This window comes from Antrostomus carolinensis, unplaced genomic scaffold (assembly GCF_000700745.2).
Source record: "Antrostomus carolinensis isolate BGI_N321 unplaced genomic scaffold, ASM70074v2 scaffold8541, whole genome shotgun sequence".
Classification (NCBI taxonomy): domain Eukaryota; kingdom Metazoa; phylum Chordata; class Aves; order Caprimulgiformes; family Caprimulgidae; genus Antrostomus; species Antrostomus carolinensis.
In genome coordinates this window covers 11,061-21,537 of record NW_010294765.1, presented here as the reverse complement: position 1 = coordinate 21,537, position 10,477 = coordinate 11,061, and the positions used below count along the sequence as shown (strand labels likewise).

The 10,477-nt window shown below is 43.5% G+C and overlaps 2 protein-coding genes across 2 annotated transcripts in view; both read left to right on the top strand.

Moving 5' to 3' along the window:
• The first annotated feature begins 3,119 nt into the window (after positions 1-3,119).
• LOC104532510 (disintegrin and metalloproteinase domain-containing protein 20-like) lies at positions 3,120-5,307 on the top strand. The gene is given in 2 exon segments (XM_010177740.1): positions 3,120-5,261; positions 5,263-5,307. Coding segments are annotated over 2 exon segments (2,187 nt in total).
• Positions 5,308-8,838: 3,531 nt separating this feature from the next.
• Positions 8,839-10,477, top strand: part of SYNJ2BP (synaptojanin 2 binding protein) — an 8,593-nt gene continuing 6,954 nt past the window's right edge. Inside the window, exon 1 of the mRNA XM_029087414.1 lies at positions 8,839-8,983. Within this exon, the coding sequence (XP_028943247.1) occupies positions 8,839-8,983 (145 nt within the window). The remainder of the gene's footprint in view (positions 8,984-10,477) is intronic.

Sequence of the window (10,477 nt, the reverse complement as noted above, 5' to 3'; positions counted from 1 at the left end):
ATTTATTACTGATCTCTCAGCAATCAGAAGGCTTAATTTCTTTCTGCCAGGACAGTGGATTTCAAATGATGGTCCACAAGGCTGCTGAGGGTCTGTGACGTGTTCCTAAAGACTCAACAGAAGGTGAGAAAGGGAAACCTCTTGCTGGTAGGATTCAATTCTATAGGAGCTTGCACCTTCACTGGAAATTTTAGGGGGCTACAAGATTGAAAAAAAAAATAAAAAAAATTGCAAAACACTGATGAATCATGAGAAAGCCAGTTACAGCTGCTAAACAAAGTCTTCTGCAGTTGAAGTAGCTACAGATTGCTGAGCTATTTTTTCTCTGCTCTGCTGTAAGGTCAATATTTTTTTCTTCCAACCTGTTCATTGTCGTATAATGGAAATCTTTCCCTCCCCTCTGATCTTTACCTGATCAGACTACAGAGGTGCTCTGGTAAGCTGAACACAACAGTGTCATCCCATTTCATGTAACCATGATGCCGAAGAGTTTGCGTAAGGGGCTCAACAGCGTCGCAAACTTACGTTGACACTTCCCCCCAAGAATAACCTGCTCTGAGTTCAGCAATTGAACGAGAGTACTTTCTAGTCCTAACTAGTTGTGTTTATATTAAAAGAGAAAGAAAGTAGTAGGCAACTTCTGGGGGAGGTAAGATGTGACTCTAGCAAGATGGCAGAGTGATTTAGTAGGGCTTTTTCTATAACTTAAGGAGAGGTCACACAGCAGAAGTATGCATTTAAAAGTAGTGCTACAGGCACTTCTCACAAAGATTATGTAAAAGGATTTTTCTGTTATTGTGGTCTGAGTTACATTTATTTCAGAAGGCATAATCTGAAGTAGTTCACAGCCCTGGAATGCAAAACTGCACATAAAAGACTTCACAGAAAATAGTTTCTATAATTTTAAAATTAAAATAATAAGAAAATAAATCTAAGGCTAACACAGGTCTTGAGTTTGTCCACTTTTAGGTAAAACAATACACAGTTATAGATATCTAGAACTTTATTGACTGATACCTAGAAGGATCCTACTAGCAACAGGCGTTCTGTTTTCATTCCTTTAAGGTACTATATTACAAGCTGTACACTACTACAGTAGTTTAGCTGGCCACACTTGGGATGAATGAGCAAGGTGCCAGTTCACAATCTGAAGCCCCTCTGGACAACTGTTGGTAACAGAGTGATGATCAGCACCCAGAAACTGGTGCTGAAAGGCAAGATCCCTGAGATGGAGATGTGGTGGTGGGAGGGTGTACCTCCTGCAGCTGTGAAAGATAAGAGCCACGGCAGGTTGGACTTCATTCCAGGCATGCTTTCAGTGCTGAAAAGAATGTTGTGAAGAGTTCCCAAAAGATAACAGCTGTGGCTACGTCAAATCCTAGCATTATGTGCCAAAACTAATGTGCTTAGCTGTGCTGCGCAGGGCATCCTGTTTTAGCACAGTCCAGATCACTGCCTTAAAGCTGTGTCTTGATGGAGCTGTTCCCTAAAAGAGGGATGGCAGCCAAGTATCAGATGTACCTGTAAACTCTCTTCCCAGTGCTCTGCAAACACAAACTTTTAGAAAGGCCATGATGTGGAAAAATGGCTGTTGCATCGGTGATGTCTGTAGTTAAGGCACATGGCTGTAGGTATGTAGCAGCTGTGGCATAGATAGGCTTTATGCTTTTATACTCGGTGCTATTAGTTTGCCTCTGTGTTATTGAACGTTGTGCAAGTGAATTCCTCCCTGGTTCTACCTTTTTTCTTGGTGTTTGTGTGCATAGCTGTAGTAGCTATCCTAAGGCATATGCTAAGAAAGGGCACCAAGGAGTGCTATGTCCTAGTAACCAGCTACGAGACTAATACTTTTGTACTTCTTCATTTCAGACCCCGAGCTTTTACAAATATTCTTTTGAGCTGAAATAGTCTGTTCCTGATCTCCATTCACAAATTACCCTTTAATAAAAAAAGTGAACTAAGCAAAAGCCAGCCTTTGAGCTATTAAAACAGATTTTCCCCCTTGTGGTGTAACTAAATGATCCCTTTGCTCAGCATGACAGGGAGTGTGAAGCTGAGCTGATGTCCTGGTTTTGAGGTGAGACCAAGCTAGGTTTCTTTTTAGTAGCTAGAACAGCACTGTGTTTTGGGTTTTGGCATGGGATTTGTTAGGAGAAAAATATTGATTACATACCAGTGTTTTCATTTTTGTCAGTAGAAGTGAAGGACTTACTTAGTGTTTTATTAGTCTACAAGTGCAAGGTCTCGGGGAGGACAAGGAATATTTAAATTAATAAGCTAAATTGGCATTTGGATATGCCAATGGGATATTCCATATTGTGTAATATAATGTTCACTATATTAGTGAGTGTCTTTTCCTCTTTTGCTCTATCTGGCTTTCGCTTGGGCTCTCGCTCTTCCAGGATTATGGTTTCAGTTTGGGATTGTCGCTCCTCCAGGATCGTTGTCTAGGAACGAGCCGGGCTTGGTCAGCGGGTGGTGAGCAATTGCACTGGATATCACTCATTTGCATACTTCATTACTATTATTATCATTATTATTTTAATATAATTATTATTTTAAGTCTTATTTTATTTAAATGATTAAATTGTTCTTATCTCAACCTATGAGTCTCCTTGCCCTCGTCCTCAGTTCTCTCCTCTATCCCCTGGAGTGGGAGGAGTGAGCAAATGGCTGTGTTTGGTGGCTAGCCAAATGAAACCACTACAGTCTTTTTGGTGCTGAGCATGGGGCATGAGGGGTTGAGAGGGACCCTCCTCACTATGTCTGCTCAGAAGGAGAAACATGCATTAAGTTGAAAATGAAGATTATAAAAAGCTGGGAATGTGCTTGTGGTAGGCTAATTTATTTGCTCCTCCCCACAAAAGCCTCTACATGCTCAAAGAGCAGGAGGTGGATGTCTCAAGGCATCCTCACAGCCCTCTGAGCTGTACCCCCAGGCAGCGGGACGCTGTTTCCACAGGGGGAAGGTGAAGGGGGCCATGATGCTGCCCCTCCCCAGCTGTGGCCCTCTCTGCTGAGGGGCGGTTGGAGGCCGCAGGACAGTTTCCCCCGGGAAGGGCTCTTCTAGGCTCCATCCCCTCACAAAGTCAGGTGTGGGACAGCAACGGACAGCAGCAATGGAGTTCCTGCTGGGGCTTCAGGTGCTACTGGGCCTGGTGGGGTGCCTCACCGCCCTGGAGGAGCTGTCTGGGGATCTGCGGGTCACTGCCACCTGGGTGACAGTGCCCCGGGAGTTGAGCCCCCGGGCCGACAGCAACCCCCTGGCTGTCTCCTACTGGCTGGAGGTGGAGGGGCGGCCATGGATGCTGCGCCTGCGGCCCAGGAGGGGCCTGATCTCCCACCCCTTCACCTTGGTCACCTACAGCAAGGATGGAGCCCGCTGGGAAGAGCACCCCTTTGTGCAGGACAGCTGCTTCTACCAGGGCGAGGTGCAGGGGAGCCCTGGCTCCCTGGTGGCCCTCAGCACCTGTGGAAGGGGCCTGCGCGGCATGCTCTGGGTGGAGGATGGCACCTACGAGATCAAGCCCATCCCTGACGATCCAGCCTTCCGACACGTCCTCTACCGCGTGGAGGAGGCCAACAGCCCTGTGGGTCCCACCTGTGGGCTGACCCTGAAGGAGCTGCAGCACCAAGAGGCTTTACTGCCCTGGTTCAAGGCCCCCTGGGCAGAGAGGGAGGAGGAGATGCTGAAGGACTGGTGGACGCACACCAGGTATGTGAAGATAGTAGTGGTTGTGGATAATGTGCGGTTTGTGAAGTCGGGCAGGAACGAATCTGAAGTCTTGAGGCAAGTCATAGAAGTCATCAACATTGGGGACTCTCTGTTTGAACAGCTTTCTGTTCAGCTGTTTCTTGTGGGATTGGAGATCTGGACCGAAAGCAACCTTATAAACATTACAAATTCTGTTGGCAAGGTACTTGACGACTTTAACAAATGGCGAAAGTCAGACCTGTCTCCACGAATGCGCCATGATACTGCTCACTTATTTGCATTTCAGAGTTTTGGAAAGAGCCTGGGATTGGCGTATCTGGGGTCCATGTGTGATAACCAGTGGTCATCAGCAGTTGCTTCCTTCACTGATAGGAAGTTGTCCTCATTTATTATCACATTTGTCCATGAGCTGGGCCATGGTCTTGGGATGCGCCATGATGGACAGGGCTGTAAATGCAGACGGAAGAAATGCATTATGCATGAAAGTGAAGCTGACACTGATGCGTTCAGTGACTGCAGTTACAAAGACTACTTTGATCTGCTTGGGCGTGGCGCCAGCTGCATTCGTCAACCACCAGCACCTGGCACTTTCTATACCATGAAGCGTGAATATTGTGGGAATAAGGTAGTAGAAAGAGGAGAGCAATGTGACTGCGGATCAGAATCAAACTGCAGAAAGGATCCTTGTTGTCATCTGAACTGTACATTTACTGCAGGTTCAGTCTGTGCTTCTGGAAAGTGCTGCAAGAGCTGTCAGGTCCTTCCAGCAGGAACGCTCTGCAGAGCAAGTACTGGTAACTGTGACCTGCCAGAGTATTGCAATGGGACTTCCCCTCAGTGCCCACCAGATGTGTACATGCAAGATGGAACTCCTTGTAAAGATGGTGCTTATTGCTATCGAGGAAAATGTTCTTCCCACAGTAAACAGTGCCAGCAGCTCTTTGGCAAACAAGCCAGGGCTGCTCCTGTAGATTGCTTCAAAGCAGTGAATACTCAAGGTGACCGGTTTGGGAATTGTGGTATTCGTAACAATATCCATTTTACAAAATGCAGTATTGAGAATATCTTATGTGGTAGGATCCAGTGTGAAAACATACACAGGTTGCCTTTCTTGCAGAACCATGTAACACTAGTCCAAACCCCTGTTGGAGATAAAAAGTGTTGGGGTCTTGACTATCACATAGGGATGCCAATAGCTGACGTGGGGGCTGTGGAAGATGGCACGCCATGTGGTAGTGATAAGCTTTGTATCAACAGGACATGTACCAGCATATCACTGCTGAACTACGATTGTAATGTGACAGTGTGTCACAACAGAGGAGTGTGCAACAATCGGAAGAACTGTCACTGCAGGTATGGCTGGGCTCCTCCATATTGTGAATGGGAAGGACTTGGAGGGAGCGTTGACAGTGGACCCCCTCCAGCCAGGGAGAATTTCCAGAAAGCAAAGACGGGCGTAATAGCACTTAGCCTGCTTTTTGTCTGTATCCTTGGAATAATCCTTACCATACGTTATAAACATGAAATAGTGGGATGGCTTAGGAGGAAAAAGGCCCAGTTCCACAGAAGAAGATAGCAGCTGTTTCAAATAGTGGAAATGCCAGCAATTGCTAAAGGAAAACACCTGCTGGTGAGTCAAAGACCACCACAAAGCACTTCCTGAACATCAACGAGGAGTAGTTTTGGATGCTCCTGGGGAAATCTCACTTGAACAGAGCCAGCTGATAACTCATCAAAATAATTCAACACATCTGAATAGTTCTAATCTCATGTAATATTATTAAATGCAGAGTAAATATTATCTTAGTTTATTTTAAGTTAATAAATGCAGGCTGTTCTTTTTTTTTTTTCTTCGCACCTTGAGCTCTTAAACTGAACTAGTTAGGCAAACTGTAGATACAGCTTTTATGCTTCATATTAACAGTTTACAAATGTACACTTCTTAAAACAGGTGTAAATAAATTATTTGCTCCAGTTTACTCCTTCGTCTAATGCTTTTTCCATTTCAGGAGAAGAGATGTTTGTGAACATCTTATTTCTGCCATTCATTATTAACCAGAGAGAAAAAAATTGCTCTTGCAGTCTTCATTTAATTTACATCTGTGATGTGCAGGCAGGCAAGAAATGGTGAGATGCAGGTGTCTGTGGTATAAGCCCTTCCAGCTTCTTCCAGGGAGTAGCCTTTTGGGAGGGAGGAAGATCACAGGGAACAGGGTCTTCATTTTGTAAGACAGTAGAGAAGCATTACCCAGATCACAGCAGTAAGAATTACATTTCTGAACCATCAGATATACATCAAGAGTGTAGTGACACCTAACCTGATATTTCACAAGAACAAATTGTCTTTCCATTTTGGAAACTTTCCAGTGCCTTGGCAGCTGGGTTCTTCTGAGAAGTGGTATGTATTTTATTGTTGCTCAGAGGAGCTGTCTGTGAGGTTGCACAATTTAACTGGATTCCTAAAATATTTAGAACTATTCTGCAAGTCTCCCCCAGAATTCCTGCAATGTTTGACTGATGTTTTATCTTACTATCTCAGGGGTTTTCTCTTGGTTTGCTATGTGATTCCTTCTTAGAGCTGCAAGGACACATCCCAAAGTGAATGTGTCCTTGCAGCTCTGTAGAGTGTCACACAGAAACACTGTATGTTTCATTTTTTTAACAGGAGATAAAATGTGTCTAACTTAACGGAACTACGGAAAACGTGTCTGACTTAGGGAAAAAATACAAGGGATGTGGAAATAGTGCTCAATAAGTTTTATTTTTATTATTTATATTATAGCAGCGACTAGATCTTTCAACCAGATCAGCATAAAGACGAGTCTGTAGTCCAGATTTACAGTGAAAACTTTATTTTAAAGGACTGGTGTTTCTGGATTAAGGGCTATAATGCACTTGTCTGCTACCAAAAGAATTATTTGTATTTGGAAAGCAAAGACCAGATTTTTAACAAACATTCTATAAAGGCAGGATAAGTACCACAGCGCTTGAAACATTTGGGAAAAAAAGATGTTGGTGATGACAAATGATGACAGTAAGCTCTTGCTGCCTCCCAAGTATGATATTTATGTTTTTAGAATACACATTTTCCTATATATATATATATATTTTTTTTTTTTTAAATATTGTGTTCTGCATCCAAAAACGGCTGGTTACATTATGATTGGATGTGAAATACAAAGGATCCAGTTCACAGGTCACAGAATCACAGAATGTTAGGGATTGGAAGGGACCTCGAAAGATCATCTAGTCCAATCCCCCTGCCAGAGCAGGAACACCTAGAAAACAGTTCTTCATGGCTTCTTGTTTAAAGCAAATGGGTCCTTAAATTGTTCTCTATATTTGTCTGGGGAAATGAGGTTACACATTGTTTATTCATCAGGCTATGCTTATTGTCTTGATACAAGATGGACGGTTTTGATTAGATGAAGAAAACTTAATCCTGTGTTTATGTCAAAAGACAACTGCCCCTTGACTAACACGCCAAATTTATTCCTTATAACCAGAAATCTTTTTATTGGCAGGGGGAGTGGGGAAGAGGGTTTTTTTTCCTCAGAGAATTAACAATCTTAATTCAGGTATCAGAAGCAAGGGTTATGTGACAAACAAGAGAGATGTGGATTAGGTGGAAAATGGAGATAAAAAGTAACACAAGCACTACACCCAGCACCTTCCAACTAGCTATGCACAACTGGTAAGTACTGGCAGACTTCTTTTACTTTGCTTTTTAAATACATAAACAACAGTAGCAGAAGTCTCAGGCTGCCACCTTGATGGCCTGCTGTTATTGTTTGCTAGTATACCATAAATTGTCAAGTATTAAATCTATGCTGAGACCAAAGAAACACTTAAAAAAGTCAGAGAGTTCTTATTTACATACCTGCATACTGAAGAGACAGAGGTGTAAATGAAAGCACAATTTAGGCTAGAAAGCTTACTTGCAAATGCAGTTTTGGAAGAGACAAAGCAATAAAGTGCTGTAGTTTCCATTTTTCTCTGTGCTTGAAGATTGAGCTAAAAAGCTTGACTAATAATTGAGAGGAGGCTTTCAGCAAGCTTTGGACAGGAGTATTTCTGTATGCTTTTCTTCTGTTTCTGCGTAGGCTATATGAGCAAGACAAACATGCACCCCAACAAACCTAGTCTATGTTTTATAAAATGTGTGAGCTCCCTCACTAAGGTTTTATCTGTGAAAATGTTGTTGTTTCACCATAGCAATTAATAACTTGTTACTTCCAGTGGCTTGCTAGAAATATCCCACTATTCTGCTGTGGTATGAATGTGCAAGTCTAGTTCAGTCCTAACCTTTTTGGTCTGTCCCGCCTGTGCCCCTCCCTGCTTTTTTTTTTTCCCTCTTAGTTTTAATTGACTTTTTTAATGCTTTAAATGGATTTGAGAACTTGGCTAATGTGTAAGTCACTTGAACATGGAAAAGGCAGCCTGCAATTGCTGCTGCACCATCTCCCAAAAGATGTGGGTCAGTCTAATATGCGAAATAGTGCTGGAGGAAGTGTCTGATTATGAACACACATGAAATGTTCTGTGCCAGTGCAGCAAGGTATTAAGTCTTACATAGCTGTTAAAATGTGGCAGGTCAGTAGTGATGGGTGAAGCCTGGAGCTGCCTAGGAATAAATTACAACAATGATTTACCCATGTTTCTTGTTTGACGTCTCCTCCTGGCTAAACAAGACTTCTAAAAAACCTCTTAATATTGCAGTTATCTTGGATCAAGATGTTTTTGTTCTAAGTCAAGACTATAATCTCTAAAATATATTAAAACTGCTGCTAAGGAACAGTATGCATCTTCAAGGAGTTTGCCTAGTACTGTATTATGAGAACCTGAGTTTGGAGGAAAAAAATAAGTAAAGGCTATTGTGCAACTTTTGCTTTCCAGTGTAAGTTTTGCTTTTCCATTGGCAAAAAATAAGTACAGATATCCAGGATTGACGTGTGGAAAAGAGACTCCACAACTTAGAGAAGTTGTAAAGTAGGTATGTTTATTCAGCGCCGGGCGACACGGGGGTAACCCTCCAAACCGTGTGCGCCCTCAGGCAATGAGCTTTCTATATTTAAAGTGTGTTTCTATACATATTCATTGGCTAATACAAAATGCCTATACATATGCATGATCTTTCCCCGCTTCGTATTAAAATTAGGTCTCCTCCCCTTCGCATCTGTGCAGAGCTTTGTGGTGGTGGTCGTCGGGGGTCTCAGAGAGGAATCTTCACCATCTCCTGTAGTAACCCCACCGTCTTCATCGTCACCTGTAATTAACCTCTTAAGTTTGCACATGCGCTTTTCTTTTTGGATTCAAGCCTTACTACATCTGGGTTTCTTCCTAATTATTTTTGCTCATTATCTTCAAGTTTGGTTGGAGTCCCGTGACAAATTATCCACGAAGCCAGTCCTTGGCAAGCTGAGATAAGAAGCTAGGAGTACTGACACCTAAGGCCTTGAGAGATAGGTCAAAGCACCAAATGGTCCACTATCCATCACCTCCTTCTCTTTAGGCTAGTAAATTCCTTTAAACTCAGGGGAATAGGAATTTACGACCTACACAACATCTTTAAAAGGGATGATTAAATTTAGCACTATCTGCGAGGCTTGGGTAACTAGTCTTCAATACTTAAATTATATTTGCAATAACTAGGCTGCAAGGCAACTACCTTATCTATATGTTTTCAACAATAACGTTTATTCAGGGTCTTCACTATAACAGGATAACATAACTGTGGGAACTGAAGTGAAACAGGTGAGAAACAGAATGCTGTGCTTAACAGTTTAAGATGTCCTCCTCTGATATAGAAGTCATGCTTTGTCTCATCATTGCAGGTGTACTTGGGCCTTGAATGCCTGTCTCCCACCTCTGAGACAGGTGTTCTTACAGTTTAGCACTAAGCATTAATGTTGTAGCATTAAGGCATGTGGCACACTCTTCCTCTAACCCAGAGATGCAGCATCCAGGCTGCTTCTCCCTGTTAAATTCAGGAATTTAGGTGCAGATAATCTTGGAATGAATGCAGTCAAAAATGTCTGTACTGCAATACCAAACAAACAAATTGGTAGTATGAGACTGAAAACTAGAGCATCCAGTCTTCATTTTCATCAGAAAAGTTCCTGCAGCATATAGATGTGGCTGTCCTAGTAGTGCCAAGCAGTTAAGTGATTAAATTGCACAGGGCCCTGTTCATTGTTCCGTTGTCGTTGTCTGTATTCCCACACTTGCAGCATGTGCTGAAATAGATAGGGATACAAGGAAATAAATGGGGATAAGTTTTGCCTTGCTGTTTTTTCCCCAGTAATCTATTGGTTACAGAACTTGCTGCATAGGAGTCCCAGCTTCAAGTGGCTCCTCTGTTAGATGGAGACTGAAGTACTTTGCCTTTTATTGACAGGTTCTGTAGAGTTTTTGAGGAGATTTCCCAAATCTTCAAACTGAACACCTGCAGGACATAGTTAAGTATTTATTGTTTCTATCTGTGGTGAGAGCCCATCGCAGGCGGCGTTAGGGGACCGGAGGGAGAGGCCCCGTTTCGCAGGCTGCCGCAGCTCCTGAACCCGAAGGCCATACGGCTCTCCGGACGAGTACCGGCACATTGCCTTTGGCGGGGCCGCTGTGAGGGCCGGCTGCCCGCGGCGAACCAGAGCGCGGCCTAGGAGTGGGGCCCGGGCGGCGCGGCCGGGCGCGGACTACAACTCCCAGCGCTCCGCTGCGCGGCCCTCCGGCGGCGGCGGCCGAGGAAACGAAAGCGGCTTCCCC